Below are 20,200 nucleotides of genomic sequence, written 5' to 3' on the forward strand. Positions count from 1 at the left end.
AGAAGAAGAAGAAGAAGAAGAAGAAGAAGAAGAAGAAGAAGAAGAAGAAGAAGAAGAAGGAGAAGAAGAAGAAGAAGAAGTAGTAGTAGTAGTAGCAATCCCTAGTAGGATCATTATCTAGAGGTTTTATAGAGATTACAAAAGGATGTGTTGAGAAGGACTGAATCTAAACTCTTTTATGAGAGCTATATGCCATTATTCCACATAATTAAACATAATGAAGAGTAAAATATATATAGTAGGGCTTGATTTAAAATTTTCAAGCTGATCCTCATGAGAAAGATAACCCTTCACCATGGTGGCCAAGGACAAAGGCCCTTGCTTAGCTCCTCCTGTTCCCTCTGTGCTCTTCTCCTCAACCATCAATGTGTGCAATCTCTCTCTCTCTCAATACTGTGTTTTAATCAATTGATTAAATTTAATCAATTTAATCAGCCTCCTTTCTTGTCCTCACTATACTGTGCAAAAGTGGCTGCCTACCTCCTCATTACTAAAATGGCTTCATGGAGCTGACATTTTCAGAACTCGACACTGTATCTCCTTTGACGGCTGCATCTCTCCTTCTGTCCTAGCAATGGAAGGCCAAGCACCCCACAGAGTGTGACATCACCTCATCAGGTAAAAGTGATGACTTTTGTAATGGCTTCCACAAGCTTCCTAGAGAAAGATAGAGTTCCACTTATTCACATGATCTGCAATTGGAACTTGCATACTAAAATTTTTTAAAGATTTATTTATGAGAGAGAGAGTACAAGCAGGAGGGGCAGAGGGAGAGAGAATCTGAAGCAGACTCAGTGCTGAGCACGGAGCCCAACATGGGGTTCCATCTCATGGCCCTGAGATCAGACCCAAGTTGAAACCAAGAGTTGGTTGCTCAGTGGACTGCGCCACTCAGGCACCCCAGAACTTGCATACTAAATTACTTCTGGTCTCCATGATAGGCCTCACTATCTCATGCCTCCACACGGCTACACACATCCAGTCTCTGCAGGAACATTCTTCCTGCCTCTCTTTACCTCCAGATTTTGGCTTAGATGTCACTGAGACCAGAAAGCCCTTACAAACCACCCTTTGACCTCAACTCCAGATCAGGTGCTCTCATAGAACCCAAACTTTTCTCTGTCTTTGGATTCATCACAATGTATTTTAACTACCCATCAGATTATAAGGTACGTGAAGCCATTAGCAATGTCTCTCTGGATCATTGTCGAATCAAGAGCCAGGACATTGACTGGAACATAGGATAGATGCAAATGAATCTCTTAAATGAATGGATAAATTCCTTCCCCATCCAAATATATTGTAAAATCATTTTCCCCTGAAGATTGTGTCATACTGTTTCTCAAGGAATTTTACGTCCTGGTACAGAGGCTGGTAAAGAAGCAATCTTTCCTCTCATCACATATCTCATGCATTGCCCTAGCAAAATTGTCAAGGCTTAAAAACAATGGCCCAAAGATATTTTCAGATTTGCATCTTTGCCCCTTTATTTGGGATAAGGAATAGCAACAGAAATAAAACTTCAGCAACAGTGTATGAAAGATGACCTCCCGAACATTTTTTTCTAGGTGTTTGCATCTATAATGAATAAGCGTTGTTAAAATCCAAGCTATGGATACACTAAAAACTTGTGAATATTTTAGAAATTTGAGTTATTAAACTCAATCAAAGGTATTGGGAATTAACTAAAAATAATTATGAGTGGGATTAAATGTATTCTCTATTATCCCACTGGAGATGTATTTTCCAATTGATTAATTTTAGAAACATCATTATATTTATTTTACTCCACACTTCCCTAAATTTTGTAAAATATATTTATTTCAACAAAAAGCTGAAATGTATTAAGGACTCATTTTATTAATTAACCAATCTCCACTTAAAAGAGATTTTTCAATATTAAAAATAAAATGTTTGCAAAAATCCTCTAACAAAATTTTGGAGTATTAAAATCCAATAAAGGATCATGTCTACAATTTTGAAATAATTCTTTCCATGCCTGAATTTATTCAACATTTACTGGGGGCTATCTTCTGTCACACACTGTACTAAATCCCTGAGGACAAAGAAATTAATAAACTTACTCATCCCCTGAAGAAGCTTACCATGTATTAGAGAGGTGGACAAATATAGATCATTGCAATAAAAAGTTTTGGTAGTGTTGTCAAAGTTTGCCTGGGGGGCTATGGAAGCACATGGCAGAGATATTAACCTTGAAACTGTAGCTTTTCTTAAAGACAATGCTCCCTCACTGACATTAAGTGAAAAGAGGTAGGTAGATATTAAATGTGGGTTCAATGTTTCACCTGACAATTGTAGAGAAAAACACAAAGACAGATGAAATTCAAACTTTAAGTTTGGAAATCTAGAAGAAACATGTATGTTGGATTTATGCTTAGAAGAAGTTAAGTGTTTAAGTGACGACAACGGGGATAACACAGTAGAAATCTCATCATTGGAAATGCAAAAGACTTTCATAGAGAGAAAGAGCAAAGTATAAAGGAAAGAGCATGGGCTTTGGCTTAAGTAGACTTGGGTTGAATCACAGCTTTGTCACTTACTACTCATGTGTCTTTAGACAAATCACATACATTCTGTAAACCCCAATTTCCCCATATGCAAAATAGAGCTAATACTAGCTTACACATAGAGTTATTATAAGCACTAAATAAGCTAATGTTTACATATCTTTACCACGAGCCATCATAAAGAACTCAAATGTGATAGTAGCAACCTCATTGTGTAGCAAGCAGAGATTCAAATACAGGATGCTTAGTCCTTGGCAAGGAGTGGGAGGATGTTGGCAGGTATAAAGCAGTGACCTGATGTCAGAGAACCTGGAGTACTAGACAGGAGACAAAGACAGGGATGTGAGTGATGATGATGATAAAGATGATAATTACTATATCTCCTTCTAAAGCTCAGAATATTTATCACTGAATTAAGTCTTCGATTTCCTAGGACCAATTAAAGTATTTACTCATAATCTTAAAAGTCTGCTCAGAAAAAAATTAGGCTTCAGTTAACCTCTTGACTGAGTAAATCCTTCTTAATCTCTGAAAGAAGTCAGAATCTCTGGAATAATATTTTAGCTGGTATTATATGAACCAATGTGAAAATTACACATTCTCACACAGAACAACTTCTCTACCCCCAGTGAGCAAAATATGAAGTGTAACTACCCTCCATGCACTGAGTCTGAAGAGAAGCTCAGGGAACAGTGAGTGAGGCAGAACAGGGGACTTGGGGCACATTCTTGGAGGGCAGGGAGAGCTTCAGGAAAGTGACAAAATGGCCCTAGAAGGGAGGGAAAGAGGAACTGGAGAGCAAGAACAGTTCTTTGCTCAGGACAAGATGATAGAGAATTAGCAGTATAGAGATTAAGTTTAATTTAACATTTTACACACAGCAGATGTTCCAAATGTTGGCTGTTGAGTGAATGAATTGAAATATTTTAAATACAGGTGGTTTTGACATGAAGATCAAGAGTTAATTAAACACAACTTTCAACTTCATTTATCTTATAGAGAGGAAATATTATAAATGTAAAAGAATGACCTCAATAGTCTGAAGGACATGGACTCAAATCCTAAGAATATCACTAGTATTTTTCAAGTTTCCTCAACCATAAAATAAATTTTATAATCTACAAGAAGTTTGTTCATAAATCAGATATTTATGAAGAGCTATACCTAGGGCGCCTGAGTGGTTCAGTCAGTTAAGTGACTGCCTTTGGCTCAGGTCATGATCCCGGAGTCCCAGGATCGAGTCCCACATTGGGCTCCCTGCTTAGCGGGAAGTCTGCTTCTCTCTCTGACCCTCCCCCCCTCTTGTGCTCTCTCTCTCTCTCTAAAATAAATAAATAAAATCTTTAAAAAAAAGAGCTATATACTTAACTCATAGTAGGTGCTCAATAAATATTGGTTCTCTCTCCCCCAGTTGTTCTTTTAACGCTCTCCTTAAACATAACTTTAATTCCAGTCTTAAATGCTTAGCATGCAAAGGAATAAAAGGAAAATTCTAAGATATATCTTTTGGAGATTCAATTCTAGTGATCTCCATATTTATCTTCTATGATTATGCCACTGGATGGATTATACAGCAATGAGCAATGCATTCAGAGGAGTATTGGCAATAATTGATCAATTTATGGTGATTAGTATACTTTATAAAGATTTTAACAAGTTTATCAAAACACATGGGATATTTATATGGTATTATAAGATCCACCTATGAAGTTTTTTTGGGAAAAAAAATCACACAATGGGATCGATCTTATTCCATGAAAGGAATTCCAGAGAACTAATGTTATGGCCAATCCAAGAAACCCAGAGCATTTGGAGAATTCACCAGTCTACCTAAAAATCCTATGAAGCTGTCTCTGTTATCCTCAAACACAGATCAAAGTAAGACTCTTCTGTCATACTCAGTACCTATCTCTTAGAATCAGTACACACGAGTTCTTTTTTTTTTTTTTAAGAGTTTATTTATTCATGAGAGACAGAGAGAGAGAGAGAGAGAGAAGCAGAGGGAGAAGCAGGCTCCCAAGGAGCAGGGAGCCCGATGCGGGACTCGATCCCAGGACCCTGGGATCATGACCTGAGCCGAAGGCAGACGCTCAACCGTCTGAGCCACCCAGGTGCCCCACACATGAGGAGTTCTTAATATCTACTGGAAATACTAGTTCCTGCCTTGAGAGTAGATGGATAGCTCGTAGGTGGCACTGCAAGGAAGTAGTAGAAGTTGTTCAAAAAGAGATAGTAATAGTTAAAAAAGAAAAAAAAAAAAAGACAAAGACTATTTGTGCCCATAGATGAAAAGTCTTACAGCAAATATTTGGAGAGCCAAGGAAAGAGGCAATTACTACAGATCCAGGAAGAATAACAGCAAGAGAGTACCTCACTCCCACAATGTAGGATACAAGGGGTTTCCTAGCTAAGGTAGAAGAGATATGGCTAAGAGTAAAACAGAGCCCCAGGATCAGAAGACTAAATGTGCTAGGGAGACAAGGGAGGTTTTCCAACACAGGAGATCAAGATGGATTCTATTACCAGGATTAAGTACAAGGTTGGGAGATGAATTTATAGTAGATACTGATAACAGAGTACGTGTCTAGATGTAGAATCTTTATTTCTACACTAAAGACCTTTAAAAAGCCCTCTCTCAAAACAGGATCCCCCTCAATGCCAGAACAAGATAGAAGCTTCTAGTACTAGCCTTAGTAAAACAGCTGGAAGGTCAAAAGGGATGGGGGGGAAGAATCTGTTCCTTCCATTTTGGGTAGTTTCTAAGTTCAGAACATCTAGAAAGTCTGGGCCAAGGAAGCTGGAATTTCTCAAAATCTGTGAGAGACTAGAGGTAACTGAAAATTTTATTTATTTATTTATTTTTAATTTTTTTATTATGTTATGTTAATCACCATACATTACACCATTAGTTTTTTTTATTATTATGTTATGTTAATCACCATACATCATTAGTTTTTGATGTAGTATACCATGATTCATTGTTTGCATATAACACCCAGTGTTCCATTCAGTACGTGCCCTCTTTAATACTCCTCACCAGGCTAACCCAACCCCCCCTCCCCTCTAGAACCCTCAGTTTGTTTCTCAGAGTCCATAGTCTCTCATGGTTCGTCTCCCCCTCCAATTCCCCCCCCCCCTTCATTTTTCCCTTCCTGCTATCTTCTTCTTTTTTCTTTTTTAACATATAATGTATTATTTGTTTCAGAGGTAAAAGATTTTTTTATTTTTATTTTTAAGTAATCTCTACACCCAACATGGGACTTGAACTTATGACCCCAAGATCAAGCGTTGCATGCTCCACTGATCAAGGCAGCCAGGGGCCCTTGAAAACTTATTTTAAAATGTGTAAAGTGTTGCTTTTGAAGAAAAGCAATCAATTATTATCTTCTCCACCCAAAGGTAACCACTGCTACAATTTTAATATGTCCTCCACAGAACTGAAATATTATGGTCTCTTTATATGGTCATTAACCAAAGGATAATATTTCCATAGTGCTTTAGAGTTTCAAAGCCCTTATCATGTTCATTATTTTTAAATTTTACTTTCTCAATATCTCTATGAATTAAATGAACAATATGATCAGGCATATTTTCAGATGTAGACATGGAAGTACAGGTGAATGACTCCATTAAGGTCTTAAAACCACTTAACATGGACAAAACCAAATGATCTAACTCTGAGTCTGGGTCAGTCTCCAGAATCTGCTAAATTATGCTCTTTGATAATCTTGTCCCTGGGCAATCTTGGATATTAACCTCATCCTACCTACTGTCCTAGCTCCTGTGCATGGCTTGTTCTTAGGAGTAGGGTCAACTCTATGTAAAATTTCAAAGTTTGTTTTCTCTGTCCTGCATCTCCTTTTACCCTGAAGGACAGCTGTACGGTGGGAAGGGCAAAACTTTGGATCCAGGCTGACTTGGCTTCCAGTCCCGGCTCTAAGACTCTACCACTTCCGCCAAAGTACTTACCAGCACCTGCATTTCATTTTCTGATTTGAAAAATGGAAGATGCAATACCTATTTTGGAGGATTTTCAGCCTTTTAAATGTGATAACTAGATCTAGTGTCTGGAACATAGTAGACGTTCAACAACTGTTGGCTTTTTTAAAAGACATTTTATCCTTTTCAAACTATTGTTACCCCATTTGATTTAGGGGAGCAATACTGGCTCCATTTTACAGACGAGCTATAAGGTTAAGATCATTTCTCAGGGCCACATATAAGGTAAGTAAAGACGGGATTAGACCTTAGGTCTCCTAACACTTGTCATAGACATTTTTGGTGGCCTATATCGCATTCTCTTAGCTGGCCCCTGATTTCAGCCATTGCTACAGTGGATGGTTCCTGCTTGCAGAAAACATCCTGATTCTGGTATTCATTGCCCCCTGTCTATCTTCTCTGCCTCAAGGTTCTCTTTAAAGCCCCCATGAGTTTCCATGCAGGAGAATCGTGGAAGTGTGGGCCAGTTAAAGCCCCCAAGGGCACTCCTCAACAAAGCAGAGATTGGCAGCCAGTGGATAAATGCCCCGGCCTCTCTTTCCCTGGACAGATAATCCAGAAATGCATTACTTGATTCACAGTTGCCCACAGCGGGAGACATCGCAATAATACACCCTGTTTTAGCTTTTCTTCTTCTATCACACTCTCTCTTTTACCCTTAATCCTGCTTCCTGGGATGATCTCACAAATAAACTGCCTGCATTTAAGCCCTTGTCTCAGACTACCTCTTGGGAACTAATGGTTGGCGGGGGTTGGGAGGGGAAGGGAGGTGTTTTATTTTCATTTGTTTGTTTGTTTTGTTTTTGTTTGTGTTTGCACTGCATTTCTCTTTATTTCTCCATAGGTCACCAAGATGCTGGCAGTGGTTGTAATTCTGTTTGCCCTTTTATGGATGCCCTACAGGACTCTTGTGGTTGTCAACTCATTTCTCTCCAGCCCTTTCCAAGAAAATTGGTTCTTGCTCTTTTGCAGAATTTGCATTTATCTCAACAGTGCCATCAACCCGGTGATTTACAATCTCATGTCCCAGAAATTCCGTGCAGCCTTCAGCAAGCTCTGCAAATGCAAGCAGAAACCAGTGGAGAAACCCACTAACTACAGTGTGGCCCTAAATTACAGTGTCATCAAGGAGTCAGATCCCTTCAGCACAGAGCTTGATGATATCACTGTCACTGATACTTATTTATCTGCCACAAAAGTATCTTTTGATGATACCTGCTTGGCTTCTGAAATAACCTTTAGCCAAAGCTGATTCATGAATGAGAAGAAAATGGACCACAGGGTAAATGAGAATCTGTGCCGTTATCAGCCCAAGAGGAAACAGCCAATACTTGTACATGAAGACAGAGCAGATAAAGTCTTTGCCAAGGCTCTAATAAATCCTGGCCCAAGATACTTTAACCCATAAGAATGATTCATATTTTCCTTCTAGTATCACAAAAATGTTTCCCCCAAAATGGAGCAGATTTGTGAAAGAGCCAAATGATAGAGACTGAAAGTGTAGCTCTTTCCATTGAATCTGAGAAATTCACTGTATTTTCTGGGGCTGTGAAGTTTAGATAAAATCTAGACATTGATTTAACATTATTCATAATAAATGTAACTTCTCAAACTTCCCCAAATTATTGGTACAATTAGTAATTTGGTGACGTGTAATGTTTAAATGTTTGCATTTAGCATTTCATTTTAACACAGTATAGTGCTATTTCATGAATATCTGAAACTACAGGGAAAAATAGAAAAAAAAATTATTTATTGAGTAAAAATGAGATTTCAAACAGAGTCCCTGTAAGAAAAACAAAAACAAATATCATAATCCTTATAAAATTCTGAGATGGTTTTCTTTAATTCCAGTGTGTTTGGCACACAGTGTTACATCAGTTTCAGGTGTACAACCCGGTGATCTGACAGCAGCATGCATTATGCTGGGCTCACCGCACGCAGAGCTGCCATCTGTCACCGTGCAATGCTATTACCCTAGCAGGGACTATATTCTCTCGGCGGCACCTTTCATCCCCTGAGATAATTTTTATGTCTTATAAAGTAGATGTCATCATTCAACTCTAATGTAAAATAAACCTTAAAATAGCCAGAATTACAAGTTCAGAAGACATGTAGATGTGATTTTTAGATGAACCCAGCTCTTAACCAACTCTTTGAGCCTCCAAAACGATGGGTGAGACAAGAGAAAGAGCAGCTTAAATAACTATGAAGATACAAACTAACAATGTAAGTAATTATTGAAAAGTGGAGCCAAGACCCAGTATTTAAGAGAAGGCTTTACTTTTTCTCTAAAATTTTTAAGGAAGAAAATCCTTTTTGAGCATTCTTGTGTAAAAACTACTGAGCCATGTCAAGTGAATCCTTCAAGTGAATCTAGCTTTAAAAGTCTGAAACATTCTCAAAAGCTTAGTTGCTATTCTAAGTCAGCCAAAGTCTATTACACTTCCAAATGAAGACTCCCCACGGAGCATTGTAGTCTATGGATTTTTAACTTGTCTGCAATTGCCTTTTCTTCCTGCCTGCTTGTCATTTGTAGGTTTCCATTTTTTGTTTTTTGTTTTTAATACTAGTGATAGTTTGTTTACAGATTCTAAGTCAAAGCAAAGCAAAATTCTGTTGGCTTTACTTTTAAGAGAGCTAAAACTGATTTCATCTCATCATTAATATTTTTATTATGTATGACTTATACCTGCTATTCTATTGCAGTGATTATAAGAAGGGTGTGAATGTGAATTTGCCCAAGACATAGGGTCAAGGTCCAATTTAATCCCTTCCAGATGGCTCACCTACTGGGATTTGGCCAATCCAGTATCTCCAAGTGTATTTCCTTGGTGATGGTTCAATAATAGCTCATTTTTAATGGTGAAGTCAGAAAGTACTGGGTACTGGCATTTGCCCTTTCCAGCCTATATTCCTATTTCATGGATTTTTTGTAAACCTAATCACTAATGACAATTACCCCTCCCCACCTTCTTTATGAAGAATACATCATTTCTATTTTGGAAACTTCAGTTTTAAAATTCTGCTATGTGGAGACTCTGCCATCCAGAATATCAGACCAGAATATGCTTTTGAGAAAACTGGCCTCATCTATTCCAGGAAGACATTCTTATCCTGTCACTGTATCAGTCAACAAATGCAAGCAAATGTTTATGGGAAATACACTAAAAGTCTATCTGCATGACACCAAGAAATCTATTTTAACTAACTTTTCATCTTGGATTAAATATTAATATTGGAATTATATGGATGGAAGCACCAGCGTGACCCCACCCCAAATCACAGGCACGTGTGCATCTGCATACAAACATACACACACCCGTGCCTAAGTTGTTTAACAGAGGGCGTTGGAATATATTCGCTTTTTTGTTAGGGAAAGGGGCTGATATCATAACAAGCTATGTCTCAGGCTTGCTGGTAGGTACTTAAACCACGTTATCTTCACCACAGTCTCACTACAGCTGTGATTTCTCTGATAATAAAACCAGGGATCAGGGATCGGGGATCAATGCAGCTTCTCTAAATTATGTAGTACTGAAGAGAGAAAATTTGTCTTTCTTTTTTGTTCTGATGACAACTTGTGACCCAATGGGCTAAATAACTAAAAAACATAAATATTTTGCTGAGTGTAATATTAGATGTTGAAAAAAATTATAATTAGTTTTACATGTTATACACAGAACACAATGTACTCTTCTCACCATTGGAAATTTAATTTAGGGGCTCAGTTTTTCCATTTCCACTTTTAAAGAATTATTTGCTAATAACCTGTTAGTTTTAGACCGCATGGAAAATTCAAGAGAACATAGTTCATAGTGTTTCAACTCTAAAGCAAATGCCGCTATGAAATTAAATGTTCCCATGCAATGTCCAATAGGTAGTTGGGTTTACACAGAAGAGATAGGACTTTCTAAAGTATTCTTTATCACAGTGTACTAAATCATCAAAAAGTATTTCCTTAAATCATCAAAACTTAATACACCATCAAATGAAAAATAAAGAACTTGAAAAACATTGCTGATGGAGTAGAGCACTATTATTAAGGGCCTCCCTTAATAAAATCCCTTGGGTTGCTTTATTACTTCCAATTTCATTAATTGCTGAATGTCTTTGGTTAGATCTTGCACCTAAGGTAATTAGGTAAAGGTCACAGGTCACAAATAAAACAAGCAAATGTAAATTACCTCTTAAGACTTCTTCCATCAGTATTGTGAATGTATTTCTAGAGCTTCACTCCAACACAAATATGCTGAAAAGAAATGAGAAAAGTCCAAACCATGTTCATTCTTAAACAAGCTAAGTGGACAGAAAAATACACTTTGAAAATATTTCAAAACAAATGGCTGGTTTGAGCTAAACAACTAGTAAAGTAAAAGGAAAACTTTAACCATAAGGTTTAGTATAATTGAATCTTAAACTTGAATTGTCTCATTTTCAGAAGAATGTGTTGGAATACTAAGGACAGTATGTCTTAGTAAAGGTGGGTCCATACAATTTTGGTCTGCTCTTAAAGATTAAAAGAGTTACATCATTCTAAACTATGTTAAATCTGTAAACTTGATAGAAGAGAGACAATATTAACTTTTGGAGGAAAAGCAGATTTTAGATAGTCTACCCATGATTCTGTGAATTCTATCAATACTATATTTAACATTATTTTTGCCTCTCAACTACAACTCACAAAGGGGTTGGAATATTCGTACATAGAGTAAGGAAACCAGGTGTGAAAGAGCATCCAGAAACAACTGGTCAGTCCCAGGTTCAAAGAAAACTTTTTCAAATGTTTGGAATCACTCATTTCTCTTGGAAGAAGCAGAGGATAAAAAGCTCTAGCCATTTGTTGTTTGTTTATCTTTAGTTGTCTGCAGTAAATAGCCATCAAAACCAAGATTTGGCTGAGGGAATGTAAGTGTTCAGAATAATACTCATGAAGAAGTCTTACAGAGCTCTATAATAACAAATACATTTTTCTCTCCTCCCTCCTCCCTTCCCCCACTCCTCCTCCCAATCAAACTCTTATCTCTCCTAAAACATGGTTTTCCTTAGAGCAGGTAATTTCATCCGACTTCATTCAAGACTAAACCTGGACATGAACTATCTTAAGGAAAAGTGCAAATATTCTTTCAAATATATTTATATGTAAGAGAATATTTTCTTGTTCTGAATACTTTCATGTTTTCATAAAATCATGTTCCAAGTATGGGAAAACGGATGCTTCTGACATTTCAATTTAACTTAAGTCCCCATTTTCATGGTGGGGCTCGGGTGTAGAATTGAGCAGCTCGATGTGGCTTCTTCCTCACAGAACCAAGCGGAGGTTTTGCATCTCAGACCTTCAGTGAGAAGCCAATGGAAGAACACTTCACATGTGAAAAACCACTGCAGAAATGTGTTTAAGGGAACCAAAGGCTCTTCCCATTCTTAAGGATCTCATAGTCCAATGAGGAAAAACAAAAACCAACATGATACCATTTCAAGATATAACAGTTGGCAATATTTAGAATACAAGTAGAGGTGTCAGAAATGTTTTAAAGAAGCAATTGTTAAGATAATTTATGCATTGTGATTCTTTTTTATGAACTATAATTAGAAATATCAATTAATTTAATTGTTAATTTCATTGATTACACACGGGAAAAAAGGTCAGATAAGGCCCTGTAATATTTTTGTTTATATGTTCCGTCTGTAAGTATAATCTCAAATCACTTAGCAGAAAATCTCATTTACAAATTTGCACACTAGGGAATAGTTAGCACCAAATGGGCTATCCTGAATAAATCTTGGTGGTTCTAATTTTGATATTCAAATAATCTCTCTTGAAAAGAGTTGCCATGAATGTTTGTATACAATGTTGTTAGGCCTGTTTACATTCTTCTACACCAAACATTCATGGAAAATCCAACCTGAGGTGATTGATTTATGCTGTAGAGATCCGGTCTGGAAAATTAAAGGGGCTCAGTGAAATGGTACAGCTGGGACAGCACATTGTTGGAACTGTCAAATCTGGATTCAGCAAGAAAACAAAAGACAATTTTGTGGCCAGTAAAAAGCAAATTCGCGTAATGTTCACCTGTGTGTCCTCATGGAGGGGCATTTGGGTCAAGTCCATACTGCAGGCTCTCCACTAGAATAATGGAAATGAAAGCACTTTGAAAATTATAAAAGAAGGATGGGGTAAGCAGTGGAGTTGGCTAGAGTTCCTGCAGTTTATTTGAGCCCCGAAGCAACACTCTTAAGTGATTATTTTGTTCCTCTTGGAATAATGGACTTAACTTTTGTGCATGTGACTGTTCTTTGACTTGCAACAAAGAGAAAGTGTGAACTTTCTCAAGAATGTTATGGACTGTTACTGATAAAGATGGAAACTTTCCAATAAAGAAAAAGAGATACAACATGGTATCAGAATAAGAATCCACCTAACCAGAGGTCTGAATTCAGAAGTCAATAAGAATATTCTCCAGATTCCTGGAATGGCATTAGATGCTCCAGTAAAGAGGCCAATTGTTCATTCCTTAGCTAGCAATAATAAACCACTCCCACTTTGGTACATATAAGAATGACCTGGAAGCTTATCTTAAAATGCACTTCATTTGGCCCTGCCCCCCAAGAGATTCTCCCTTTTTAGGTGATTTTGATGCCTGTAGTCCCCTGACCACACCTTGGAAAACTACTGAGTCCTGGTCCCTCATGTAAAGCCTTTAAGGCTCTTATTTATTGCACAATTCTTGATAAGCAACTACATGGAAAACCTCTTGTGAGTAAGCATATTTCATCTTTGTATTCCACAAATTATTTAAACTTGGATGATGTCCCTAAGTATCTGTTAAATTAATAAACAAATCAATCCCAAACTAAGGCATATATTTTAAAATTTTCTGGTGATGCCCAATTTGCCTGTAAATCTAGCCTCACAATAAGAGAGCTAGTTCCATTTGGGTTTTTTTGTTTGTTTTTAAACAGTTTTCAGCTCTGGGAATGGCACTGCATTAAGTGTACTGGATCATGGTCAGAACTATCCCTTATATATACATAATGCTTGAAATTTCAGTAACACTTTCATGTCCTAATTTAATAATTCTCCTAATTTAATAATGAAAAATAAAGAAGACTAACACATTGTTTCTGCCTCAGGAGATTATAATTTAGTGACAACATATTAACAGAGAAACATATAAGAAATGCAGAATACATAATTGGAAGCCAAATTGTATGATTTCAGACTACAAATCACTGAGTGCTTCAGAGCAAAAGGGGCATTAGTGGGACCTGGAGTAATTAAGACTTTGGAGAAAAGGTAGAACTTCTTTCAAGGATACATATGATTTAGATATTTAAAGGAAAAACTACATGTGGGAGAAATAAGATGAGTGGAGACAGATGTAACAGATCTTAGGGAAGGCCTCTGGACATTAAGGATAGATATCCAAATCATGTCCATTTCATGAGGGATTAATTAAGGAAGGCAGCTAGTCCTTTAATATTTGCCACTACCAATAAAGCTCCAACTAAGGGAAAAGTGAATGAAGTCAACTTATATTTGGTGAGAAAATATTCCACCCATACAGTATGAGTATGAATATGAAGGGGAATAAAGCTTCTAGGTCAGCATGTTTGTTTTCTAAACTTTGTGAATTTCATTTATTATTTATAGAAAATACACTACCCGATTTGTCTTATAGGTGTTATAATTCTAAAAGTGTTCTTATAGTCTTGATTTTCCAAGGGAAAAAATATATTTGTATACATATATATATATATATCTTTGTTTCTATATTATATTGTCACAATATATTTAAAAGTATTTATACCTGTGTATATTATTCAGGGGTCCTTAACAACTCTGGACTTACCAAGTTATCCTAACCATAGAAATCAGAGCTAGCTCAGGGACCTAGGCCCTTCATGAGCTTAAGCTTCAAGATTAAATATAAAATTGAAAAGCATGTTAGTGCTTAGCTTTAGATTACTTCTGACAACATCATAGACTCGCATGTTGCTTATGATGTGCTTCTGAATGTATTGGCTTCCTTCTATCAGTTTTAGAAAGTTGTACGCTGACTCGCTTCATTACTTGGGAATTAACTGTTGTGTCCTTGTGGAACAAAGGCTCTTCTATAAGAAAGGGCAGTATTACATGTGCTGCTGTGGGAAACTGTGTCTGTCCCAATATGTGTACTGTGAGCAATAAAGAATCAAACTGAGAGATCTGGCTCTTCAGCTTTCTTTTTCTTCACAATTACTTAATTGTTGGTGTTATTTAACCCTAAACCACTTGCCTAGGAGACTTCATTTTAATCCAGTGGCACTCAACATGATCCACTTTAGGTTTGTTTGTTGGTTGGTTGAGATGATTATAAGTAATACACAGATAGACATTTCCCTTTTTAATAATAAATTTAATGTGTACTGGATGGAACAAATATAACTACCTCATCAAATTCATGATGTCGGGGTGCCTGGGTGGCTCAGATGGTTAAGCGTCTGCCTTCGGCTCAGGTTGTGATCCCGGGGTCCTGGGATCGAGCCCCACATCGGGCTCCTGACTCAGCGGGGAGCCTGCTTCTCCCTCTCCCTCTGCCTCTCTCCCTGCTCATGCTTTCTCTCTCTCTCTCTGTATCTCTGTGTCTCAAATGAATAAATAAAAATATATATATATTAAAAAAAATTCATGATGTCATTGCTATTAATGAATTCACTTAATGTTGACATTAGATAAGACAAAAACCATGAGGGTTAAATAAGCTGAAGTTTGGGCAAGACTGAACTAAATCTTTCAAATGTCTCTAACTGTCCCTTTTTTAACAATAGCAAAGTAAACTCAAATACTTGTGTGTTATTGTAAAGCAGATTGCTCCATTACCTTTGTAATTCCAAGTAATCTCCAATATACCTGGAATAAACAGGCAAAAATATACAGACTATAAAGTTCGGCTCTGTGTGAAACTGGATTTAGTTAGTCCCTGGGGCCACCGCTCTAGTAAACAGACGCCATTTGATGAAGTTCATTTTGGCATGTAAAAGGAAATGCTTGCTTAAGTAAATCTCAAGCTTCGCTTGAATGACCTCATTCTTTCATACTTGGAAAACATGGGGGAAATAAAATAAAAAATACTCTTGAAGCAATGTAACTTCCAGTGAACAAGAGAGGATTCTTTGAATCCTCTTTATTCAAGAATAAGAGTCTTGCCACCACTATCTACCTTTCAAACTATTTGTTCTTATATTATGATGTATAACACTTCCAGCCTATGTAAATTTTTCTCAATTCCCCCAGGTAATTAGTTTAGTGTGATTATACCAAATAGCATATTCCTCATTCCCAGAATGCCTGAAAATGCTGTAAAAATCAATGAGGATGTGTTTTTTGCTCCTGTGGTTAGCAAAGCACAGTGACTAGCACAGTGCCTGGCAGACAATGGACCCTCCACAAATATCTATTAATGGATGTAAATAAATGTGTTTATTAAAGGATTAAATTTAATGAAAAGAAAGAATTTCATACCACAGATAATAACTATTAAGAGTGTAAATTACATATAGAAAAGTCCTAGACCTCCTAAATCTCAAACACCATCTACCTTTTCATATTAACCTTAAAATATGTTCAGCTTCATGATTAAATACTGTTTCCTCTGACCTGAAAATCCACTCAATGCTCAATCTGCCCACCCCATCCATTCCACAAAACTGCCAACTCTGCTGCTAGATTTGTCATAAAAGCTGGGGTAATGTAGATGAATCTGTGCAAATAGATTTGCATGGTGGTAGCAAGCCCCTTGTGGAGCCTTGTGCTCCATCTCCTCTTTAGCTCCCAAGATTTCAGCACAGCTGTGGTGGACAGTTCCTCACCCATGGACACTCTCCCATCTTCAGCAAACCAAAGTGACTGCTTTCTTCCTCACAGCTTTCTCCAAAGCTGTGGAAACTACTCAGCTTGAGCATAGGCAGCCAAGAATTAGAGAGGGGTTAAGCACCCCTTCAGTGAGAGACAGGAACTGAGGAGGGGAAAGTGAGGGAAACAGTGAGGGACAAATACTCCACCCTCTCTTTTGGTGGAATATTTCTGAAACATCTTCAAAATGGTTCTTTAGGTTCAGCATGATTGAGACCCCATTCTCCACATTGGTAGCCAACTCAAAAACATACCCTTCATTCACTTTTCTTCCTTCCTTGTCCCACTCTCCCAACTTTCTCACTTCTGTTTCCTGAATTTACCTCCAACATGTAATATGTCCACCCAAATCCTTGTCTGAGGCTTTGCTTTAGGTACCATTCAGTGCTACAATTTTTCTAATGAGTGGTGGATCAGATGCCATCATCAGAAAGTGACACCAAGAACAGATCTCATTGTATTTCTAATCAGATTGCCTTCTAACATCTCAAAGAGCTGACATTGCATATATATATATCAGTTATTATACCTCTAATATGGTACAGTTTTATGAATCACAAAAAAAGTTGCTTCTCTATACTAGTGAACCATAATGGATCTTGTCAATTCATTTTTGTCTCCTCATTCTCTCTTATGTAACTCATAAGTACTTAACATATAATCATTGCATCTGTAAAACAGAGATAGAAACACCTAATTTATGCATGCACTGTGGAAATTAAATTAAATGATACATAAAAGTAGTTATAAGATACATGGCCAAGGATATGTTCTCAACATTAATGATTACTAATCAGACTCAAAACTAATCAGAATTCCAACCATATCAAGTTACAAATATTCATTAAGAAATGTGTGCAAAGCGCTTTCCTACATGCTAGGATAAGACAAAAAGGCAATAATAATCATCCTCAATAATTTATGATCTTACTAAAAAAACAAATGCAAACACTTAAAATTTAGGTAACAGCACAATATCTAACTAGCAGTTCAAGATGCCAAGAGAAGCAAAAAGGAAGTACGTGGTAAATTCCCCAATTATTAACATAGAGAATAGTTGCCAAGAAAATTGAGAGAGAGATCCTTCCAGGCTAAGCCAGCAAGAGGAGGCAGTGGGATTGGACTTGAATATTCATAGTAAGATACGAAAGAACAGAGAAAGTATCAGAACAGACAGAAAGGGAGGCATTTGAAGGACACCTCAGCAAATGAGAAGGCATAAGACGGCATGGAGACAGAGGAATGTGAGAGGAACTATGGAAAATTAACTTGCTTACAATAGGATATCAAGAGCAGAATAACAGTCTAAATCAGGTAATGCTCATTTGAAAAAGGAATTTTGCTGGGCTGTTTTCTTTCAAACTAAGACATCCTGAAAATATCAGGCATGAAAATAATACTATTATGGACCAAATATTTGTGTCCCCCTGAAATTCTTATGTTGAAATTCTACCCGAGAGGTGATGGTATTTGGAGGTGGGGCTTTTGGAAATGATTAGGTCATGAGAATAGAGCCTTCATGAATGGGATTGGCACCCTAATAAAAGGATCACAGAAGCTCCCTTGATCCTTCTGCCATGTTAGGTAGGACACAGCAAGGCTACCATCTATTTATGAGACACCAAATCTATCAGTGCCTTGATCTTGGACTTCCCAGACTCCAGAATTATGAGAAATTTCTCTTGTTTATAAGCCATCTAGTCTATAGTATTCTGTGATAGCAGCCCAAATGAGCTAAGACAAATACTATTTTGCTTAACCTGTTTCTGGTTTAGAATAAATAGAAAGTAAACAGAATGATAGTACTATCTTTGAACCTGTCTATAAATCTAAATTATTCCAAAATAATATGTTTACTAAAACAAAATTTAAATGTTGATCATGGAAGTCAAGGAGGAAAGCAGTTTGATCAAGAATGTTTTCCTGATGAGTCCCAAAATTATTTTGACATTTACATGTTTTTAAAATTAGTCAAATGGCAAAATTAGGCCAATCCTCTTATCAGAATCACTAACAAAATTTATAACTGTCAAAGTATAATTCAAGTGCAACAGGGATTTTTTTTTTTTTTTTTGCAGAGAGCTTTTTAAATGGCTCTCACTTGAGTCAGTTAGCTTCACATTTTGTTATATAGCAGTGTAAGCCAGAAAAGCTCCCTCCTAACCCCAAACACGCACACACACACACACTCCCAGATAACAGAGTTTATAGAAGTATAAAATAATAGGAAGCTCAGAATAACCATAGACATATTTTTTCTTCACTTTATCCACACATTTATTCATCATCTAAAATATATTATGTATCTAGTACGACTTTGGTCATTCTCAGGTATTAAAAAACAGACTCTGGTTGGGGCGCCTGGGTGGCTCAGTCGTTAAGCATCTGCCTTCCGCTCAGGTCATGATCTCAGAGTCCTGGGATTGAGCCCCGCATCAGGCTCCCTGCTTGGCAGGAAGCCTGCTTCTCCCTCTCTCACTCCCCCTGCTTGTGTTCCCTCTCTCGCTCGCTCTCTCTCTCTCTGTCAAATGAATAAATAAAATCTTAAAAAAAAAAACAAAAACAAAACAGACTCTGGTTGACTCCGGCTTGTTTCTAATGACAGCCTTTACCAACTTGCTCTCAGAGAAATTCCAGCATTGATGATTAAAATGACATTTCAACTTTTACCCCACACTAAACCTTGAATGTCACATGTCTTATTATGGTAGGTGACATCGTTGTGGCAACTTCCAAGTTCTGAGAAAGACTAAGTCTTGAATTGAAAAAAAAAAAGTAATCGGTGACAATAATAACAATTAGAATATTTGTTTGTTTGTTTGTTTAGCTTCTTAGTCCTATTGGCTGTGACTGGTTGGAGGTTTACAGAAATATCTTGAGACACCACCCCAACAGTCAGATGAAGGGAAGAAAAGCAAGAACAACAACAAAAAAAATTCAGGATCAATGAAGATAACTCTTCCAAATAACATATTCTGTGTTAGATCTATTGGAGAAAGAGTTTTTTTAGTGTTTAATATTCAATATTTAATGTAAGCACCCTTATTTCATGCACAATCAGTCATTTTCTCTGGGAAGAATATAATTAGTTACCAGAAGGACTTGAGACAGCTGAAAGAATCAGTACCCTTGCTTGGAACATTGAACACATTCTTTTTAATGCCAAGATGTGAAGGATGTGGAAACACTGATTTTTACAGCTAAATGGCGAACTACAGCTTATTTCAAATCGGACATTTGCTAAGTTTACCCACATCACACATTGTTCATCTAGGCTATAGTTCATATTGTCCTGCTTGCTGATAAGAGAGTGATGGCCATTATTAGTATGAATTAGTATGAATTGCTACCCTTTAATTTCTTTTTTAAGACTTTATTTTTTTAAAGATTTTATTTATTTATTTGAGAGAGAGAATGAGTGGTGGGGGGGTGGGCAGGAGGGGCAGAGGGAGAGGGAGAAGCAGACTCCCCGTTGAGCAGGGAGCCGCTGTGGGGCTCCATCCGAGGACCCTGAGATCATGACCTGAACCAAAGGCAGACACTTAACCCATTAAGCCACCTAGGTGCCCCTCTTTTGTTTATTTTAAGATTTATTTATTTCAGAGAGAGAGTGCATGCATGCTTTCGAGTGAGGGCGGGGGCAGAGGGAGAGGAAGAGAAGCAGACTGCCCATCTAAGTGTGGAGCCTGAGGCAGGGCTCCATCCGAGGACCCTGAGACACTGACCCGAGCTGAAACCAAGAGCCAGTGGCCCAACCAACAGAACCACCCAGGCGTCC

At 37.3% G+C, this 20,200-nt stretch overlaps 1 protein-coding gene across 1 annotated transcript in view; it reads left to right on the forward strand.

Moving 5' to 3' along the window:
* Positions 1-8,064, forward strand: part of TRHR (thyrotropin releasing hormone receptor) — a 43,114-nt gene extending 35,050 nt beyond the window's left edge. Inside the window, exon 2 of the mRNA XM_035011761.1 lies at positions 7,372-8,064. Within this exon, the coding sequence (XP_034867652.1) occupies positions 7,372-7,779 (408 nt within the window). The 3' untranslated portion in view covers positions 7,780-8,064. The remainder of the gene's footprint in view (positions 1-7,371) is intronic.
* Positions 8,065-20,200: the final 12,136 nt, after the last annotated feature.

Source organism: Mirounga leonina, unplaced genomic scaffold, assembly GCF_011800145.1.
Source record: "Mirounga leonina isolate KUSES-001 unplaced genomic scaffold, KU_Mleo_1.0 Mir_165, whole genome shotgun sequence".
Lineage (NCBI taxonomy): Eukaryota > Metazoa > Chordata > Mammalia > Carnivora > Phocidae > Mirounga > Mirounga leonina.